The sequence below is a fragment of the Megascapheus bottae genome, chromosome 14, assembly GCF_031878675.1.
Source record: "Megascapheus bottae isolate mThoBot1 chromosome 14, mThoBot2.hap1, whole genome shotgun sequence".
Taxonomy (NCBI): Eukaryota; Metazoa; Chordata; class Mammalia; order Rodentia; family Geomyidae; genus Megascapheus; species Megascapheus bottae.
The window spans coordinates 6601156-6624686 of record NC_143522.1 but is presented as its reverse complement, the minus strand read 5'-3'; the positions used below and the strand labels follow the sequence as shown (position 1 = coordinate 6624686).

Below are 23531 nucleotides of genomic sequence, written 5' to 3'. Positions count from 1 at the left end.
ATTCCTTTGCATGATTTTTCCATATTTTACTTATCCACTATTCTAATGAATATCTTGTTTATATCTGTCACTATCACAAACAAATGTAGCTACTATATTACTTTGTATTTCTTCTGGTGTACATAAATATGAGGTCTTCTCTACGGAAGTATTCTTTGTAATATAGGCCACAACCATTCAATAAAAGTGTTATAGTTGGAAATCTTCCCCTCAAAAAACCTTGTGTTGAAAATTTAATTCTAGTTACAACAAGGTTGAGAGACAGGGTCTAATGTGAAGCTACTAAGGAATGAGTGTGCTACTCTCATGAATGGATTAATGATAATGTATACAAGTACTAGGGCTGTGAGTTCAATCTCAGTCTTTATGCATGCTTTCTTGGATTTTCTATTTGAAAAACCCACCACTTATTCATATTTCCTAATTTTTAGCTGATGTCTTTTTATTATTCTGAGAGTCCAGTCAGGTTACTAATATATTTACCAAGCACTCAGGAAACATTATGGAGATAAAATGACTCAATGCTTAGTATAATTTTTCTTTTTCTTTCTTCCCTCTCTCCATATTTTCCTTTTTGCATTTTTTGGAGAATAAGGGACAATATTAGGGTTTTAAATCAGAGCCTTGCACTTACTAGGTACACATTCAACTGCTGAGCCATGCCTCCATCTCATTTGATCATTTAGTAGTGCAAAAAAAAAAAAAGTTCAGAGAGAAGATCATCCTGTTTGTCTGACCCCACATTAAGCTTCCTACTTTATACCTTCTATCTTAATTGGCATGGCAAATATATGCTGTCATCCCCAGCCTTTTCCACTGAGAAGTAGTCTCTCAGAATGTCTGAAACAAGCTGGCCTGGAATTGGTTTCTTCCCAATCAGTCTTTCAAGGAAGTGAGATGACAAGCATGTGGTTGCCACATAAAATCAGTAGTTAAGAAGAGTATCCCATTAAAACTGGACATTTTAATCTTCTAATATAGCAATTAAGGAAGTATGATTCCCTCACTTATCTAAAGTTTACTTTTTAAAAGTTACATGGTGTGTATATCAGAGATTAGCCTGAAGTATAAACTTCATGTTTTCTCAGGTTCTTTCAGATTTTACATCTTCTGCTGGGCTTAGAAGGTACTTTTCTAAATCCCACCTACATATGTTATAGCAAATGAATATCCCAATACTAAAACTCGCTCCCAAAACAGTAAGTAGAAAGCACAAAAACAAAACAAAAGTAAAAGCAAACCCAGAACAAAAACAGGTATCTTTATGAATTTCTTTGAAGATACAGCCAGTGACGATTGCAACTCAAGCACCTTGTGTTATATTTGCATTTCTGTAATTCTGAGGCAGTAATTCACAAATATCCATACTTCCAATATTTGGAGAGCATATATTTCCTACTGTGGTTTTTGTATTTTTGTCAATGGAATCCATGGGGATAGGAGGTTGACAAATAGCTAGTAACATACTAGGTTGGACTGACCAAAATGTACTATAACTTACCACTCAGAAATGTATTTAGAAGGTATAAGCATTTGAATAATTTTAAGTTCCAAAATTGCTCTATTCTTTTCTTGTATTGTTTTGCTTTTTTTTTTTTTTTGGCTAGTCCTGAGGCTTGAACTCAGGGCCTGGGCACTGTCGTTGGGTTTTCTCAAGGCTACCAGTTGGGCCACAGCACCACTTCTGGCTTTTTCTGTGTATGTGGTACCAAGGAATCAAACCCAGGGCTTTGTGCATGCTAGGCAAGCACTCTACAACTAGGCCATGCTCCTGGCCCCAAAATTGCTCTATTTTTTTTTTTTTTTGGTGGGTCATGGGGCTTGAACTGGGGACTATCCCAGAGCTCTGCAGCTCAAGGCTAATACCCTACCCCTGGGCCTGGGTGTTGACTCTTGAGTTCTTCAGCTCAAGGCTGCACCCTACCCTTGAACCAAGCCCCACTTCTCATTTTCTAGAGGCTAACTGGAGATAAGAGTCTCAGGTCCTTTTGTGCCTGGGACTGGCTTTGAACTCTGGTCCTCAGATCCCAGCCTCCTGAGTAGCTAGGATTATAGGCATGAGCCACCCTGCCCGGCTGCTCTATTCTTTTTAATGAAGTTTAGTAGAAAAAAGTAGTTGATCTCCCCCACCCCCCCACAAAATTATAGGTTCAGAATGGTATATGCTAAACTTAGTTAAGTAACTTGTCTATAATAAGCTATTAAATGCTGGTAAATGACAGAATATGAACTCAAGGACTACGAGTAAAGATAGAGCTCTTGCTGTTGTGGTCACAGAGATAATAGACGTATGTAACCACAACTTCTGAGTGTAGACAGAATGAAGCATTGATATTTTTAGTATAAGAATAGTCCTTTTTTTTGTTTTTTGCATTCTGACCACAATAGTAGAAAAGTAGTTTCTATTAGAAACACCTAGGATTATAGGTGTGAGTCACAACAGCTCAGGTGACTTACTTTATTTTTAATGTTTAGTGCCTTTGTCACAAAATATGTCGCAGTTGTATAGAACTACATGGTAGCAAAAAGGATTAATATTCTGCAAGAAATCTTGTTTGGGCATAGTAATTGTGTATGAGGGCCATTGTAAACTGGAGAATGTGAAAGCACTTCTAAATAGCGGGGATGTGAAAAGATAGATTCTATAAATCTATGTATAAACTAATACAGGTTCTGTTCTCAGTTCTGAACTGTAAATATGTAAGAAGAAATTGAAGAACTATGAAAAACTTTTAAGATGCATACCACTGTAAAGACTTAATCTACTTTCTGGATTGATCCTAATAATACAGTAAAGGTGGAACCCACACAAGGTAAAACAGAATGTATGCTCTCAACTCAATCAGATTTACATAAAAGACTTAACTAACAATATACAGATGATTTAGCAAGGTTTATATGTGGCATTTTATTTATACCATAATATCCTAAATGTCAAAGATACAATTAATAATCATTCAACATGGAAATAATCAGAATATATTAATATTTATGAAGAAAAAATTAATGTACATTCAAAGGTATGCCAGACACTAGCATTGTCAGAAAAAATTTAAGCAGTTAATATAATCATCCTCTATAACACAAAGATCAATGCTTTTGAAGTAGAGTTAAAGATTAAATGTATTTTAAATTAAATGAAAAGAAATTCTTAGCAAGGAAGTAACTATAAAAAAATCCAAGTAAAAAATTGAAAAATGAAAAAAATACTTGATCTGGAAAGGAAAATTTGAAAGCAAAATGGAGACGAAAGAGGGAAAATGCCTAAGAATTTGAAGATATATTATAGAAATATCTGAAGAAAAAACATAGAAAATGTAAAACAATACAAAGCATGGATTTTAAGGGACAAGTGGGACATTATGATCAGATTTAAATTTCATGTCATAGAAATCCCAGAAGAATGAAATTGAAATTTGTGCAAGAAGACAAAACAAATCAAACAAAATTGAAAATTTAATGACTAAAATTTCAAAATCTGATTAGGAACATAAATTTACAGAATGAAGTTCAATGAACCCAAAAGGATTATCTCAAAGAATAACACATTCAGATACATCATAATCACATTTGAAATAAAAAATAAAGAAAAAATAATGCCAATGTTGTCAGAGAGAAACTCATGTGACACAGAAGGGAGCAGCATTTAATTATTGAACTTCTCTTTAGGAACCATGGATTCAGAAGATGATAGAGCAAGGGATTTAAATATATATATAAGTGATGAAAGAATAGTCAATTCAACTCATAACTATATATGTTATAAAACTACATATTTTGTAAAAATAATTTCTACCTGCACTATTAACCAACATTTTCATTTTCAGATGAGGGAAAAACTAAAGAAAGCTTTTTGCCACTAAATGTGCTCTAAAATTACAACTTAAGGGCAGAACATCACATCAATGATTGATACTTAAAACTTCCAATGAATCGGTAAGCATTTTAAGCAATTTACAGAGATCAATACATTTGATCCAGAAATTTTTTATATACAAAGATGAAAAAATACAAACAAAATAATATTAAGTAGTTCTTATAAAAATTTTGAGAAACACAAAAACCAACACATAGAGGTCCAGTTATCAGTTACAAAGTTTTTTTAATTCCTTAGTACCATATGCACAGAAAAAGCCAGAAGTGGTGCTGTGGCTCAAGTGGTAGAGTGCTAGCCTTGAGAAAGCTCAAAGACAGTGTCCATGCCTTGAGTTCAAGCCCCACAACTGGCAAAAAAAAAAAAAATCAATGTTAAAAAAGAATTGAGATAAGGTTCAAATAGATAAAGAGTACCAACTTAGGAAGTAAGTGTGAATCTTGAGTTCAAAACCTCATAAATGTTAAAAAATAAAAAAGAACTGTTAGGAAAATATTTCATAGCTCCTTGTTCATAAGTATTGCAAACTACTACCAAGTATTAGTATAATATGTACATTAATTTTTAAAGCCTTCAGAATAGAGTTTGACTTATTGCAAATTACTTAGTGTCACTTTCTACTCAGCAGTATAATCCTCAGAATTATAAAGACTGAGAAGGGACAGGATTAATTAGCACTAAGAAACATTTTAATAAGAAAATCGTGGTATTTCTATATTGAATTAAGATGCTATCTTTACATTAAAGAATTATATTACTAGTTTCAAAGAATGTCTTCAGTTGAATGTGGGATCTTAAAGGCAAAAATCACCTTAACTTTTCCTTATATCGTTACAATATCTAATCCTTAAGATAGGTCCTGGCAAATAAGTGTATCATTAGGTTTACTGAATGAAAACTTCACTATACGACGAATTAATACGAAATGAATTCTTTCTTAAATAAATTCTTCTTTATTTAAAAAAACTACAGGGCCGGGAGTGTGGCCTAGTGGTAGCATGCTTGCCTAGCATGTACTGAGGCCTGGGTTTGATTCCATGGAATCACAAACACAGAAAAAGCCAGAAGTGGTGCTGTGGCTCAAGTGCCAGAGTGTAAAAAGTGAGCAAAAAGTGTCCAAGGACAGTGCCGAGGCCATGAGTTCAAGCCCTAGGACAGAAAAAACAAAACAAAACAAACAAACAAAAAAATAAGCTACTTAATTCCAGAGGAAGAAATGGGATCAAATATGACCCTTGACTATATGTGTATAGGCAGTCTCAGTAAGGGCTACAAAATGTAGTATAAAACAAATAACTTGAGCTGCTTAAAGACTAGCATGTATTTTAAGTTTACAAATTTCTATTATGCTACTTTGATTCTTTATGTGCTCTTATTTAATAAAGTTCTAATACTGTGAACATGACAGTAAAGACAATATAATGAGCCATTCACATTCACATTCTCCATTAGTTGTGTTCCAAGTATCTGCTTTGATGGCATATAAACTCAATTCAAGTAACAGAAAGGACAATAGGAATCACCTTACACAGAAACAAAATACATGTACACATTTAATTTTATATTCACACTGCACACAGGACATAAATGGCTACAAATAACTATGAAATTATACATCTATTATGTATTGCTCTGAGATTAATTGTATATTAATTCCTAGTCATGAAATCAGCAGATTCTAAGTTACTTCTATTTTACATGATGTATATTGATATTGTCATCATTTAGGGGATATTAAGAGATGCTAAAATAGCAACAACTAAACCATTATATTAAAGAGAGACATCTGTCAATAACAAGGGTATAATTTGAAATATTAATTCAATAGAGTAATATTTTACAATAATATAACTTGAATATACAAAGCTGCAGTGATCATTTCTAAAAGTACTCTTTTTTTTTTTTTTTGGCCAGTCCTGGGCTTGAGCTCAGGGCCTGATCACTGTCCTTGGATTTTTTTCTCAAGGCTAGAGCTCTACCACTTGAGCCTCAGCACCACTTCTGGCTTTTTTCTATGCATGTGGTACCGACGAATCGAACCCGGGTCTTCATGCATGCTAGGCAAGCACTTTAACCACTAGGCCAAACTCCCGGCCCATGCAGTGATCATTTCTATGAACTGATTTTTTTATGACATCAAACCAATATGTCATATAAAAATTAGAATGAAGGTTCTTGACTTATGAGCTTGTTATTTTAATAAATTTTAAGCTAGTATTTAGTTACAGTTAAAAGTGACAAATACCAGTTGGTGGGTAAAAACAATCACAAAAAAGCATAACTTTACCTCTTCATAAAAGTGTCCTCTTATCTATACTAAGATTGACAATTTTTAACTGTTGCATAACATTGTTTTATAAAGATAAGCGTAATAAGCAAAAAAAAGAAAGAAAGAAGATATAAGGAAGGAAGGAAAATAAGAAGGAAAGGAAGAAAATAAAAGAAACTGAGGAAATTGGATAAGATTTAGCTAGATGAGGATTAAGATTTAGCTAATAACAAGTTTAGTTTTGTGATTAAATTTCTTAGATCTGCTATTCTATTGTGTAGGTCATTGGTACTAATTAGTGGAATTAACTTTCTTTGCAGTGTGGTATTGACTTTCTTACCTAGAGAGCATGCCCAGAGGTGTAACATTAAGTGATCCCATCAGCATTGCCAGGGCCATCCCTGGTGCTTCCCGTTCTATCACTTCTTTTGTGGCCTGTAATTAAAGATTAAATAGCAGACTGAGTGAAAATTAGCCCAAAAAAAAAAAAAAAGGAAGGCAGAGTAGAAAATTTCACTTAAAGATAATTATAAACTGTGCTTTCTATAATTACACTTTATAATTACACAAACACTTTATTAAAGCATCCAGACTCAGTTTTAGAGGATCACTAAATAAAAGGTGAGGACCAAGAAAATCAGGAGAATATTAGCAGTCCTATTTTCTTTCCTACACTTTCAGAAGTATTTGACAGAAATCTTTCCTTGCCTAATAACTTAAATTCTAAAACTGAGGCCTCAGATCACTATGATAGCTTAATAGACATTAAGAGGGAACAAAAGCTGGGCATTTTTCTTAGTCTATCAATTTCCTTTTGTGGTACTCATGATCTAACTAAGGGACTTGCACATACTAAGACAAGCACATTATCCCTGAGCTATATTTCCCCAGCCCAAGAGTAATCTTTTGTGTTACCTAGTCCTTCAAAAGCTAAGATCATACGATATTTCTCCTTGCTCTATAATTTTATAATATGTTTAAAAGGGACAAAAAAAAACAAAGCCAACTTTTCCCATGTATTTGCTAGATGAAAAAGCTCTACATCTTATAATCTTTAATAACAAAGCATCTGACTATTCTCTAAAGTAAGGATGGCTGGCTTCAACTATGTACTAAGAGCTTTAGGATAGGGCATTCTTAACCTAAGGAATAAGCTAAGGAAGGACACAAGCAAATTTCAAATCTAATGATAAGTCAAAAGACTTATACAGGCATATCCCAGAGACATCTCAGGTTTGGTTCTAGACCACTAAAATAACATATTATTTGAAATATTTGGTTTAATAATAGATATAAAAGTTATACTCACAGTATCCTATTGTCTATTAAGTGTAAAAGAGTATTATGCCTAAATGTTACCTACATAAAATATTTTATTGTTGAAATAGTTATGTGTCATAACTATTTGCTGGTGGAGGATATAAGTTGATATAGATGGACTGCTGATTAATCAACAAGTATAATACTGAAGTTTGGAATATTGTGATGATTACTAAAATTTAAATTAGAGGCAAGAAGTAAACACATGTTGAAAAATTGGTGTTGGTAGACTGATTTGGCATAGCATAGCTACAAACCTTTAATTTGCAAAAGATGCAATACTGTGAAATGAAGCAAACTGAAGTTCTACAAAATGAGGTATGCCTCTGTATTGTACTGTAATGCTCAAGATAAATTTTAGGCTAAAATTAGGGAAGAAAATCCATGAAAATCCATGTCTATTCCTCAGTTTCTACATATAAAGGAAGTTACAATGACTGGAAGCAATACAAGACAGAAAACTTACAAAATAAAGAATTCCAATAAATAGGAAGAAAAACAACAAAATGCAAAGTAAATATGGAGGGGTAAAGGTGAGGTTGACATTTCAGTATTTCATTAGAATTATTTTTCCTTCTTAGTAAAGTTGAGGACTTGACAAGCAGTTCAAAAATATCAACTATGTATTAGATACTAAATAATGTTACATATAAATTGCTAGTTAATTCATTATAATTATATAGAGTACAGATTTGAGGTGTCTGCTGGCATACTAAACCCCACCATAGCACAATTTAAACAGTGGCTGAATTTTTAAAAGAAATTCTACAAAGAATACTTAACAATAAAACTATCTTTAAACAGAAGAGGCCAGAAAAGAGCAAAAAAGTCAATCTTTAAATTGTTTTATTAAAAGGTATTTTTTAAAGGACTAGTAACATATTAGGAAATTAAAAACTTAAAGCCCACCCCAAAAAATCAAGAAGAGGATATTGTTGCATGTATGTACTTTTGGTGCAGAGTTCTGTTTTTTCTGAAGATGTGGCAGGGTAGATGGTGAATTCTTCCTTAATATCTAGAAAACTCAGACACACACACACAGATCTTCCGTATTTTAGAACATAAAATGAAAACACATATTGTAGTGAAGCCATTGATAGGCAGAGGTATTGATAAGGGTGACCTGGTGGGAGTTGGGAATAGAATATTGGATTCTCTACAGGACCAGACACTATTCTCCCTTTCTAATACTGACTCCCTAAATATAGAGTAAAAGTCTTCATTACCTATTTATCAAATATATCTTTTCTACCAAACATTAAGCTATCGATTTGCTTTTATTCTATCTTATTCTTAAGCATCTGGTATAGCACAAAGATTGGTGAAGCCAGCAAAGATACTACACAGATATTTATGAGATAGGGGTGGGTTTTGTCCCAGCATCTAGTGTAGTCTTCAACACATAATATGCTCACTAAATATGAGCTCAAATGTTTAATAAAGGAATATATTAATGTATAAACCTACCCCCGATTGAAACCTGGCTTTATGACTTATCACTTTAGTGTACTTTAGGAATAGGATGAATAATAAAATGTATTTACCTCCTTCAAGAGGGCTATTGTTATATTTCAATGACATAAGTAAAACAACAAACTATATCTTCAAGCATGTCAGTGTTCTCTATGCAAAAACTTTCCAATTAACTCACAATTCTGTAATTCTGATCATACTAATTAGACAAAAGCAAATAAGAAGAAAACCTACAAAGCCATTAGAAACAGTAAAGAAGAAGCAAAGATAAAGAAGTATGGTGAAAAAAGAGGATGGAGAAAAAACCTGCACTGGCAAGTGCAGGGTAAGAACTGTACTGAAATACTGTGATCAGCATCAGGGAGAAGCAGTAATATGAAGTGTGAACCAGAAGGATGTATCAGAGGACAAAGCGGAACATAGACACAATGGTTTCCCTCATTTGTCATAATCAACCGAAACCTTGGGCTTTCCTAGCAGAGATTTACAATAGAACAACACTTAGATACATAATGCCATATAAAATGACGCTAAATGAAAGGACCTCCAGGATATAGAAACAAAAGCCATATAATGAGTGACTGTTGTCCTTAATGTACTATGTTATCTCTCATCTCTTTTGCTGACCTTGGTTATCTCATATTGTTGCAGTATTTCACCTGGTTATCTGATATATTGTATATATGCATATTTGGTTATTTGAAGTCAGATAGGGAAGGGAGGAAAACAAGATGAGGGGAGGGAGTGAGGGAGGGAAATTGGGTCCAAGATATGAGAAAGGTATGAATGTATGTGAAGTAATGCACCTTCTATCTGATGAATATAATGTAACCCTTCTATTAATTACAATAAAAATATCTGAAAAAAATGAGTCTCATGGACTTTCATGCCTGGGCTGGCTTTGAAATGGGATCATCAGATCTCAGCCTCCTGAGTAGTCAGGATTGTAGGCATGAGCCATCGGCCATAAATGGAAAGATGAGCTAAATAGAGACTTCTTAGAAGAATAAGTAAAAATGGCTAACAAATACATGAAGAAATGCCCAACATTTCTGGACATAAAGGAAATTCAAATCAAAACAACACTGAGATTTTATCTTACCCTATCAAAAATACAAAACAGCTCTCGCCTATAATCCCAGCTACTGAGGAGGGCTGAGATCAGTGGACTGAGGTTCAAAGCCAGCCTAGGCACTAAAGTCCTTAAGACTCTTATTAACGACTAGAACTGGAAGTGACTCTGAGGTTCAAAGGGTAGGGTGGTAGCCTTGAGCTCAAGAGCGCAGGGACAGAGCCCAGGCCCAGAGTTCAAGCCCCTTGACCAACAAAACAAACAAACACTGATGATAGGGGTCAAAGGGTTGGAGGTGATGAAAGGTGAGTCTCAGTATTTAAATTGCTTTGTTGAATGACACTCTTCTGTTCAACTACTCAATAAAATATTTTTTAGAAAATGCATGGTATTTATATTTTGTTGACTTGTAATTCCTTTGTACAACTATCCAATGATAATAAAAATACCTTCTACTTTTCATGTTTGGAATGATAAAATACATTTAAGTTTCAAAAGAGCACTACAGAATATAAGCTTTAAGTACATTGAGTATCTTAAGATGTTTGAAGAATGCAGCATGACAGCAATAATCCTGAAAATTTAATATTTATAAAAAAATAGCACCTTTGGAGACATCAATTTTTTTTTATCAGAACTTTGGACAGTACCATATAACCTCAAATCAAATACACAAGAAACAAATGTGAGCATCTTGAAAGCATCTTGTGAAGAAAAAAGGAACTAACATCATCTCTTGGACTGTAGCCTTTACCAATGGAAAACAGCAAAGTGCAATAGCAAGGATGAAAATATTCATACACGTGTCCTTACTACTTATAGGTTTCAATCAATTTTAAATACTATAACATTCATGCACTAAGGATGACAGCTGTAAAAACAGCAATAGGATAGAAATAAGACTCAAGTAAGTGTTAAACCAGAGAACATAAGATGTCAATGTTTCACTTAGCTCAAGTAGAGGCTCTATTGCTCCCATCAAAGATAAACTAAAATAGATGCAAGTTAGATGAAGGAAAATTGACTTATTTTACTGGGAAAATGACTTAGAACATTTAAAACTGTAGATATGAAAAGAGCCTAAAATAAAATCCTTGATTTTCTTTTCTTTTTCTTTTTCTTTTTTTTTTTGTGGTAATGGAGTATTAACTCAGGCCCTCATGCTTCCTATCCAGGTATTGTACAGAGGGCAGTTCATTGTGATATTTCCATGTATGCAATATACCCTGATCAAGTTCATTCCCCTTAACCTTCAGCCTCATTTAATAAGTATCAGTGTTCTATTTTCATATATACATGTATATATAAAGTACTTCAATCACATTCACCTTCCTTTACCCTTTACATTTGCTGCCCACCCTCAGCTCATACTCAACCCCCAACAGAATCTGTTAGTTATTCTTCAGTGTATATCAATTGTAAAAATATGGTTACACTGTGGTATTTCAGAAATGTATATACACTTTAATTAGATCAACTCTCTGTATAGCTCTTTCTCTATGTCTTTACTCTTCTAAGCTTTTATTGAGCTTTCTTTATTCCCATACAGATACAATATTTTGTTTTTACTCATGTTCCCCACCCCACCCCCCCTCGCATCTCTTTCTCATTAGTCATGGGGCTTGAACTCTGGGCCTGGGTATTGTCCCTGAGCTCTTCAGCTCAAGTCTACCACCCTACCCCTTGAGCCAGAGTGCTACTTTTCTAGTAGTTAACTGGAGATAAGAGTCACATTCTTTAGTGCTGGGCTGGCTTTGAACCACGAGCCTCAGATCGCAGCCTGTTAAGTAGCTAGGATTACAAACCCCCTTGCCCAGCTTTTTTTAGTTTTGTACCCCTAAAGAGTCTAATATTAACAATCATGTTTTGTCTATGCATGTATCGACACATGTATATATCTCCTAAGTGTAGATCCCCAAAATGAGCTGTTTGTCCTTTGGAAGCTGACTTATGATGTCTAGTTCCAGATTTACTTAAAAATGAGATATTTCCTTCTTTATGGCTAAGTAACATTCAATTTTGTATATCTACCACATTTTCTTGATTCAATCATCATTCATAGGAAATCTAGAATGCTTCTATAACTTATCTACAGTAAATACTCTTGCAGTAAACATGGGTTTTCAGATGAATCTAATATATCCTGATATAGTGTGACCAAGAAGGATACTTCTTGATTATAGGTTAGATCTATGTTAGATCTATTTTATTTTTTTGAGGAACCATCATGCCTCTCTCTCTCTCTCTCTCTGTCTCTCTCTCTGTCTCTCTCTCTCTCTGTCTCTCTCTGCCTCTTTCTCTGTCTCTCTGTCTCTGTCTGTCTGTCTGTCTGTCTGTCTGTCTCTCTCTCTCTCTCTCTCTCTCTCTCTCTCTCTCTCTCTCTCTCTCTCTCTCTCTCTCCCCCCCCTCTTTCTCTTCCTTTCTTCCTTTGCCAGTCCTGGGACTTGAACTCAGGGCCTGAGCACTGTCCTGACACTTTTTGCTCAAGGCTACCACTCTGCTACTTGAGCCACAAGACCACTTCTGGCTTTTTCTGTGTATGTGGTACTGAGGAAATGAACCCAGGTCTTTATGCATGGTAGGCAAACACTCTACTACTAGGCCATGCTCCCAGCCCCTATCATGCTACTTTCTATACTGATTGCACTACTGTTATTCATCTGTTGGTTATTCATATAACCAACAGCAGTGTATTATGGATCATTTTTTCATCTTATATTCTCATCATTTGTTATTTGTGTTCAAGTATCCTGAATGGAAACAATGAGATGGAATCTCAATGTCATTTTGATTGCATTTCATTTATGGCCAACTATTATTTTAGATTTTTAAAGTAGGATCTCAGTATATAACATAATTCTCTGAAACTGGTTAGGCTGGTCTTAAACTTTTGATCTTCCTGTCCTTTGCTCTTACGTGCTGGAATTATAGGCATACATACCATGTTAGGCTTTTACTGTTGCTCAAAGGGGAAAAATAGCACAAAACAGTTATTTATCCTATGTTTCATCCTCTAGAAGGACTTGCAAATATTGCATTCTGTTTACCTTACTTAATCTCTCTACCAACATTAGTGTGGTTTGGTTATAGAGGAATTCTTGCCAAAAATGGTAACCAAAACAAGTATCATATGTAGTTACACTGCTAATACTTGAACAAAATTACAAGGTGAATAAATTTCACAAGTATACTAACATTACGTTAGGAACAACATTTTCAGTAACTACTTAAAACTTTTTAAATGCTCCATTTTCATAGCTAAGTAAGTGTGACCCCCACATCTAACATCATATACAAAAATTAACTCAAACTGGACCAAAGATCTTCATAAAATATCTAAAACTATAAAACACATAGAAGTTTGATTTATTAGAATGGGAAGCAAAATTACGACATGATCTAGTATCTCTATTTCTAAATATGTAACCAAAGAAATAGAAAAAAGTATTGAATTATAGTATATTCCAATGCTCAATGAAACATTATTTCCAATAAGGAAAAGATGAAAAAAATTATCCATCAACAAATAAATTGCAGCAAAGCTATATTATAGTTATTATTCATCAACAAAAGAATGATGTCCTACTATGTACTACAGCATGAATAAACCAAAGGTACTACATTAAATGAAATAAGCCAGGTTTAAGAACATATTATATGATTGAAATATCTACGACAGGGAAATGTATGGAGAAACTGAATTAGAGTTTGTTAGGGATTAAAAAAGGGAAAATGAAGAGTTATTGCTCAATGATTATAGAGTCTCTGCGTTTTTCAACAAATTAAGTACTAGTATAATATACTCCAATCATTGAGTTATATATTGTAAATGAATTAGATTATAAAATGTATCCAGGAATTGCCAATCTTGCTTCTGGCTGGAAATGTACACATCCATATATATGTTTCTATAAAAATAGTACAAGCTAAATGTTAATTATTTTACAAAACTCTTCTAGTTTCTTTAGTGGTTTACATATTAAGAACGACTATAAAATACACTCAAACACTGGGGAGAAAGATAAACTTCTTTCCTCTGTTCATAATTATTTTACAAATGCCACTTTTGCCAGATGCTCGTGGCTCATACATGTAATAATAGTTATTCAGGAGGCTGAGATCTGAGAATTATGGTTGTAAGCCATCAGGGGCAGAGAAATCTGGGAGATTTTTATCTTCAATTATAACAAAGCCATGAGTGGATCTGTTCAGCTCCAGTGATAGGGCATTGGTCCTTATCCCAAAAAGTTCCTAAACAATGCCTAGACCCTGAGCTCAAGCTCTAGGTGTCTGTCTGTCTCTGTCTCTGTCTCTGTCTCTCTCCCTCTCTCTCTCTCTCTCTCTCACACACACACACACACACAACCAGTTTGAAATTCTTAAAAATAAGAATTTTTTTCTAACTTTCAATTTGACTGACATTGTGTATTATACACATGCGCATGCACACACAAACTTGGTTTCATCATCCAGTTATCTTTATTGAAACCTTGCCTTCTAAATGCTTACGTCTGATCTTACTATGTCCACACTAACCTATGTCAAAGAAACACTATAGTTCTGTTCTAAAGCTAGCATTTAAAAAGTGCCTAACCTTTAGAACAATTGGTTGTCTTTTATATTTCCTTTCATTATTAGAATTCAGTGTTCTAAATCTTGCTACTTTTCATCTACTTCAAAATTTATAGGTCCAGGAGGATGGACTAGTGGTAGAGTATTTGCCTAGCATGCATGACGACTTGGGTTCAATTTCTCAGTACCACATACACAGAAAAAGCCAGAAATGGTGATGTGGCTCAAGTGGTAGAGCTCTAGTCTTCAGGAAGCCTAAGAACAATGCTCAGCCCCCAGACTGCCAAAAAAATTATAATTTTTTTCTATTTCTAATACAGTATCTCAAACTTACCTATCTTTCATATCAATTATGTAGTTTCCCTGATTGCTTTGCTAGCAATTTAATTCCCTCCTAAAGAGAAAAAGTATAAAAGCTATCAAACTGATTTCCACTTATATAACCAAAAGAACTAAAAGAAAAAAATATTTATGCACTCAAGTTCATAGAATTATTACTGATAGCCAGAAGTCAGATGAGCTAGTAAATAAATTTATATATATATATATATATACATACAATGGAGTATTTATCAGTCTTTAAAAAGGAATTATGTTCAGCATGGACAAACAATACCTTAAGTGAAATAAGACAGAGGATAAAAATTTTGTATTTCCATTTCTGTGAGGTATCAAGTGTTGGCACATTCATGGGAACAGAAAGTAAATTAGTTTTACTAGGAGTAAGAGAGGGAGGTAAAGGTAGAGTGTATGTCTAATGCATATGGAGTTCCTGTAATAAGAAAGTACTGGAAACAGTAGCGATGTCTGTACAAAAATAATTCCATTGTAATAATATTATTGAATTGTATTCTTAAAATTATATATTTTCTACAATAAAAAATTTTAACCTATAAAATACTTTTCCTAAAGTGACCTTTTACAAGTGACTACTTTCATTATTAAAATTTTTTCATAAAAAATCTTGCCTGTGCCTTTTCTCATATTTCCCAAATTTATTTGACAGTTAATAGATTTTTCTCTCTTCTTTTTATTTTCAAAAAAATAAAATTTACTATGGAAACTCAGCATTGCCATTTTTTTACATTTTAAGCATGTTGTAAATATACATATATCCACATATACAAGTACACACTCCACTTTATATATATATATACGATTAGAACTTCCAGAAAAATTCTTCTCTACTTATGTCTGAATTTACATTAAATATAGAGATTTATGGTGCAGATCGTTTTGTATTGCAAATTATTTGTAGATGCAAAGAACTTTGCAAGTACATGGAAAATATTCCATTTCAAAGATCTACCCAAACACAAGAAAAAACAGTTTAAAAGGAGGGAAAAATAAACATATCAAATGGATTTCTAAAGAATTGATGGTACATAAGATACAGAGAGGCTTAGAAATGATATTCTTAAACTAAAAATAGAACACAGTTCAAATTACTTTAATTCGAACTTTACAAAGAGGTGTTAAGGTAATTAAACTTGTTGCTTTCGGCAATGGTACTTAAAATTTTTGAAATTTTTTCTAGCCTTAGTTAAAAGGATAAAATAGAAATCACTTGTCCTCATGAAACCTTGGAGAAAAAAAATGAAAGAAAATAAATAAATAAATAAATGTAGTATATGGATTTTTTTTTTTTGTTGGTCGTGGGGCTGAACTCAGGACCTGAACACTGTCCCTGAGCCTCTCTGCAATCAAGACTGCACCCTACCACTTGAGACAAAGTACCACGTCTAGTTTTTGAGTGAGTTAATTGGAGATGAGAGTCTCTCAGGGACTTTTGTGTCTGGTCTGGCTTTGAACCACATTCCTCAGATCTCAGTCTCCTGAGTAACTAGTATTATAGGTATGAGCCACTGGGAAACATTTTTTTTTTAAAGATCCCATACACAATACGTAGTATATGATAACTGAAACAATGATGAGGAATGACTTATAAGAAATTCCCAAAGAAAAGAACGTGGAACTGTATAAAAATGCAGAAAAGATGAGTGGTAATGTGTTTTAAAAGGATTAGTAGACTGCAGTCAGCTCTTAAATATCAAAGCATTTTCCCACTTCTAATATATGTTTGAATAACATATAGGTAAAATTTTTCTTGGAAGTAACATCTGTCAGGGTTACAAGACAACAGAGGACACCATCAGTGTTTATTAGATGGAGAGAAATATAAAAGAGGTAATATGACCCAATCAGCAAGTTGCAAGTTCAAAAGAGATGAATGCAATGTCTCAAACAAATTAACACATCAGCCATTGGCAGTAAATAAGTAGAGGAGGCAATAGTCAAGCAAACTCACTCGGCAGTCAAACTCAGCACAAAGCAAGGGGCAATAGAAAATGAAAGTGCTAAATAATCTGTACCTACTTACAATATTATAGGTATAGATTGGAGAAGATCAGGCAGGCAAAGAGCAGAGGATTGATAGAATATAGTATAAGGGAATGTAAAACAGAAGATAAACAAAGCTGGGCAGTCTAAAATGCTAACATAGCAGATGATATGGCTGTACCAGCCCATTTGCTAATGGACAAAGAAGCAATGAGCAAGAATGCAAATTGTTGAGCAGATGAGTGAAGTGAGGCAAAAAGTAGAGACAAAAATTCAAAGGCAACCAAGCAGGAAGACAGAACAATAGAGAAGCAATGATAGATCATCAGAAGCAGTTGGGCAGGGTAATGACAAGCTGTTAGCAGGGAAACAAAACACTATTCAAAAAAAGATGAAACTGAGAATGAAATAGTCCCTGAATTGGGTGTCTTCTAACTAAGAAATAGTAATCCATAAACCGCATGAGAATCCACAAGAGAACAGCACACAAATGAAAATAGCAGATGGATCTGAACTATATTGCCTAGGGATATAGGATGACCCTAGTACATAGATACATAACAATCCACAAGGAAATTAAAGAGATGGGAAAAAATGGGTCCAAGCATTTTATGATGAAAAAAGAAATCAAAAACACTAAAAATTATTAATCTGGAAATGATTGGCTGGGATTGAAGTCTTCGCTTACCCCTTTCTGGAGCCCACAAAATGGGAATGTTGGGAATTTCTGCAGCAGAAAAACAGAAGAGAAAAGGGATTTCTGATTCCCAGTTTGAGGAAACAGGTCAAATTTAGGGCTACTCGAACTGGTTCAGGGAAACAAGAACCAGCCTGAACCTTCTCCTTTCCTCAGAATCAAACCACTTGGAGGATGGAGAAAGGTTTAGGAAACCCTTAGCCCATCATTCCCCCAACCTCCCCTTTCACACTTACCTCCAATGCAAACAGTTTCCAGCAAGGAGGTACTTGGGGAAAATTCACTCCCATGTTTACAGCATGGTAAAATTTGAGCATGGTTAACTAAATGTCAGTTTCTGTGTGAGTTAAGCTTTTGATTCAGTGTGATTTCTACCATTCTTGGTGAGTGAGCAAAAGGGACAAGTATTAGAAATTGTGTATATCTTGGAAAGTAGATCAGAAAAGAATCAGGACAGTAACACAAATAATGACATGGTAATCCCAGTAAATACCTTGGGGATCTCATCAATTGTCAGGGATTTAAATTAGATCTGTCTATTGACCTTTCTTTAAAGAATTTTTCTAGCACAATTTCTCTCAACTCCATATGCAAACATTTAGTATAATTCAACCTCTTTATCAGGTATCTAAAGGCCATTTAGTTTCCTGTGGCTAAAGAAAAACTCATCTTTTCTACTAAATCTAAACTTTCTAACATATTGTTCATTTAACTAAAAGGCAATTTTTCCTTCGAATTGCTCAAGTCAAATCCTAAATCTCTTATTTGGCTTTTTTCTTTCTCCCCTTGCCTTCAAAATATACCAACTGGGAAAAAAAATCAGTAGGCTAGATATGGTCATGGCTTACACTAATAATTTCAGCACATGACAGTCCTAAGCAGAATAGTCAGTTATGGCTACAAAATGAGATCCTGCTTCAAAAACCCAAGTCTACATATATTTATGTATGTATGTGTTCAAACATAGGTGTATATATTAATGACTATACTGAACTTATCTGAACAAAATTCTTGTCTCATGTACTCTAATTTTTTTTTTTTTTTGCCAGTCCTGGGTTTGGGCTCAGGGCTTGAGCACTGTCCTTGGACTTTCTCAAGGCTAGCACTCTACCACTTGAGCCTCAGCACCACTTCTGGCTTTTTGCTATGTATGTGGGGTACTGATGAATCGAACCTGGGTCTTCGTGCATGCTAGGCAAGCACTCTGCCACTAGGCCAAACTCCCGTCCCCCTAATTTTTTTCTTAGTTATTTTATTAACTTCCTAAATGGTTTGCCTATTAAAATGTGAGTCAAATTATGCCAGGTCTTTGGTTTATTGCACTAAGGGTGACTAAAGGGTGACATGCTTCATGAGAAGCATGGTTTCTTCTCTTTCTTTCCTAGTCTTTTCTCAAATGTCACCTTCTCTGATGGATGATACTACTTAGAATTATAATGTTCTTTCCTGCCTAGACAATCCTTTAACCTTTGCTGATTTATTTTTATCCACGGAATTTTACATATCTAATAATATCTATTTTATTTACTTGATTTCTTAAGCTTATGGCTCCACATTAAAATTTCTTAAATGTAAAAGCTTTTGATAATGTTAAAATTTTGGAACAACAGGGTGACTCTGTAAAGGTAGGACCTTGTAACTTCTTTGTTCATTGGAATAGCCCCAGCATCTTGAACAGTGTCTGACATACAGATATAGTAGGGTTTTGCTTACATAGTTGAGACTAGAACACATACATTTCTTAAGGGACTTTTTTTTTTAAATCTCAAAATTTCATAGCATTCTTCTCAAGCTCACAAACTTTTAAAGGAAAAGAAATGATACTATATAAGAGATCAGGGATGTCTAAAGGGGTCAATAAATATGGGTGAAATCCTGCCTACTGTTTTTGCATGGCCTGTAACCTGAAATTGATTAAAAATAAATCAAAAGAATAACATTTCATGATGTGAAAATTATATGAAATACAATTTTAGTGACCATAATAAGTATGTACTGAAGCACACAGAACCATGCTCATTCATTTCTATGAATGATCTGCTTTTTTGCCATAGTCCTAGCTGAATTAGGTATATATAATCAAGACCATATAGACCATATAATCTAAAATATTTTCTATGTGGCCCTTAAAAAATGCTTGCAAGCTAGGCCTGGTGTGTTACAACTGTAATACTAGTTACTCAGGAGGCTGAGATCTGAAAATTGTGTTTTGAGGCCAGCTGGGACATGAAAGTCTGTGAGACTTTTATATCCAATTAACTACCCCCAAAGCCAGAATTGAAGTTTAAGCTGAGGAATACAGCCTAGGCTCTGATGTCAAGCCACAGGACTAACATATGTACACACACACATGGCACACACGCACACCCTTTGCCCTAAGGATTTATATTTATAAGATAAAAAGTAATCATTTAAAAAAAAGTAATCATTAAAATTTGAGCAAATATATAGTTTACTGCCACTGTTTTCAGCATTATGTGAAAATAGACTTTATTCCTCTAAATATTATTTACTCCTGACAGTAATAGTCATTCATTATATCTCTGTCTCAAAGAGTATTTCTATGCTGAGGAATAGTGTACAGTAAAGGTAAGTCTTAAAATGAAAAAAAAGGGAGTAAAAAGAAAATAAATAGGTCCTATGACTAAAACTTATATTAGCTGGAAATATGGCTTATTGGTAGAGTGCTTGCCTAGCATGCATGAAGCCGTGGGTTTAATTTCTCAGAACCACATAAACAGGAAAAGCCAGAGGTGGTCCTGTGGCTAGCTTTGAGCATAAGTTAGGGACAGTGCCCGGGTCCTGAGCTCAAGCCCCAGTACTGGCAGAAACAAACAAAGAAAAAAAGAGAACTCATACTAAACTACCACATAATTACCGAACTTTTAACTGCTTGTTTAACATAATAGTAGAAATTTTGTATAACGTGAATATTTCTCTGTCAATGAAGTTATTACTAATTGGCCTCATTATAATATTGCTGCATATATAACATAATCTTGAATTATAGTAAGCTCCTAGAATGATATATCTTCATGTAATATTTACAACTAAGGGGTCTATTTTCTTATTGATTCCAATATCTGCGTTTTGTGAGCAAGTATTTAAAAAGTTATAAAACCATATTCAAAAATCACTTCCTAATAAAAAATGTTCTATCTTTTCTTTCTATAAATTCTCATCAAGGAAGAAGGAAGAATGAGGAAGGAAGGAAAGGAAGGAAGGAAGGATGGAATAAAAGGATGGAACGAAGAAAAAAGGTCAAAGCCCTTATGCCCCACCAAAACCCTTCTAATAAAATACAAACAAAATTATAAAAACAAACTTTGCTTTTCAGCAAATATTGTTTTTACAGTCTGCTATAATTTGTATGCTGTTGTTCAATGGTCTCTGTGTTACCTGCAAGGTTCTGGTGTGAGAATTTCAAGTGGGAACAAAGTGAGGCTCAGTGACCCTTTGGTTTATTAAAGTGGCTTCCTTCAGAAGGGATAAAAGTAGCTTTTGTGTATTCTTGACTTCTCCCAAGAACAAGTTGTTATAAAAGCCTCAGAATGATGATTTAATTGTGTTCTGCCTTCCAGTCCATTAAGGTGATCTCTAGCCTTCACTTCTCCTGCCATGATGTTCATTATCATTAGACCCTCACCAGAGGCTGAACTAAAAGAGCCAACTGATTTTGGAATTTTAAACTCCTAGTTGGTGAACTAAAGAAATCTTATTTCCTTATAAATTATCCTATTTTATGTTTATTTGCTAGCGTAACAAAAAGGGCTAATACCATCATAACACACATTAATCTAGAATCTATAAATAGTCTATAAATTAGCTATTCTTACAATTGTTATATTGAACATAAGAAATCCAAAGTATAGAAGGTTAGGTAACTTGTTTAAGGACATAATAAGAAGTAGACCTGAGATTTAAGTTCAAATAGTCTATCCTTTGAACTACTGAGTTACATTACTTCTAAATAGCCACAAAAGCACTATTTATCTAGTTCAGAGAGAATGTATAATAATTTCCAACTATATTTACTTATATGTTTACTTATGGTTTTATTGCTCTTTCCAAAAAGGCACCATAAAATTTGAGAACATATTCTGGTATACAGTAGGTAGGCAATACATATATTTAAAGAAAATTGAAGGTATGGATTTTGTTTTGGGGTTCTTCACATATGAAATATTTAGTTTTGCCTCAATCTTAAAATTCTAACCTAACAAAAGCAATGTGTTGTTCACTCTGATACTTGGTATCAATAATGGGATATATTTGGGACATGAATTTTTATTTAATATTGCTCAATGGTATAGAAGCTTTTCAAATGAACAGTTTTACATAAAAGGTCATTTATAGCTCTCATTATGTATCTAACTGATTTGATTTTAAAAGTGATTGCCCAGGTGATCAATTATGAAACTGATTTTTAAATATATAAAATCTTGGAAGTATCCTCTTTCCCCTACCTACCTACTTATCAGTTTTGGGAAAGCCTGTGGCTGTTAGAAAAAAAATAAAAGTGAGAGCAAGAGGACTTAAAAGATAACGTAAATTCTATACAAACAGTGGGTAACAATTTATGGTCACAGATTTTAGCTTGATAGATTTAGGCTTTCAAATAGAGTTGTCTAAGCAATAAAGTTTTAGCAAAAGCTGAAAATGACAAAAAGCTGAAAATGACAAAATCTTAAAATATGATTTTTAAAAAATTTTTCCTTGGGCCAGGAGTGTGACCTAGTGGTAGAGTACTTGTCTAGTATGCATGAAGAACCAGGTTCAATTCCTTGAACATACATAGAAAACATATATATATATATATATATATATATATATATATAGAAAAAAATTTCCTCAAACTTTTATATAGTAATTTCTCTATTATAAAGTTTATAATTTTACATATAGTGCTAAACTAATTAGAAAAATAACTTTTTCTTGACTGGCTTGATTTTGAAGGAAGTGTTAAAAAATGTTTCCAGTCCCCTCATCCTGCCAAAAACAAGAAAATTTGACCTTGAGCTTTTCAGAAGCTTAAAATTTGTAATCCAATAACTGTGATGTTAGCTACAAGAATCAGATTAAATCAGGACTTTTTTCTTCTCTTATATCCAGAGATGACTCATGCATACTAGACAAACATTTCCCTCTTGAATTAAGACCCCTTTCCCCTTGCAATTCTTTGCTTTTAATTAAAAGAACTAAGCCTTACTGAGGAATTCGTGAAAATTATTTTTTTAAATACGCCTGAATTTATGGGTTGTGGTTTCCAAGGAATTGCTAAATAATAACATTACTGTTACTCATCTCTATATGGTAACACTCTAGCTAATGTAAATACAGTAAAGTAAGTTTAGGTTGAACCTGATGCGCTACCTACTGCGCTAAAGAGGCACCTGTAACGTAAGTTTATTCTATCCATCTTTTTATGTAAAGAAAATGCCCTAATCTTGCCAACAAGTTTACTTTCATACATATCTAGCTCTTAGCTTTACTTCTTACTACATATTATTTTTTCCATATCAGAATGCTATTTATTTATTTATTTATTTTATGGCCAGTCCTGGGGCTTGAACTCAGGGCCTGGGCATTGTCCTTGGAAACTTTTGCCACTCGAGCCACAGCACCACTTCTGGCTTTTTCTGAGTATGTGTGGTGCCAAGGAATGGAACCTGGGGCTTCATTCATGCTAGGTGGGCACAATGCCACTAGGCTATGCTCGAGGCCCTATCTTCTTTAATTTTATTTTAAATTCTACCTTGGTAAAAATCCCACTGGCAACTCAGATGTGTTTTAATACTTTCCTTTCAAAGAAGTCTTTAGGCCTGAATTCACATAACATTTCTGGTACCAGGTTTAAACTGTCTATATTTGTAATGTGATCATTCTATTATAAGCAAAAGTACTTTAGTAATGA

General features: G+C 33.9%; 1 protein-coding gene across 8 annotated transcripts in view; it reads right to left on the bottom strand.

Moving 5' to 3' along the window:
* Gphn (gephyrin) overlaps positions 1-23531 on the bottom strand; it is a 337298-nt gene that overhangs the window by 165080 nt on the left and 148687 nt on the right. For 4 of the 8 annotated variants that reach the window (XM_090344303.1, XM_090344305.1, XM_090344307.1 and 1 more), the window contains exons 5-6: positions 17609-17647; positions 6484-6578 (exon numbers count right to left, since the gene is read on the bottom strand). In XM_090344303.1, coding sequence (XP_090200429.1) covers positions 6484-6578; positions 17609-17647 — 134 coding nt within the window. The remainder of the gene's footprint in view (positions 1-6483; positions 6579-17608; positions 17648-23531) is intronic. The other 4 variants (XM_090344304.1, XM_090344306.1, XM_090344308.1 and 1 more) reach the window with 1 other exon arrangement.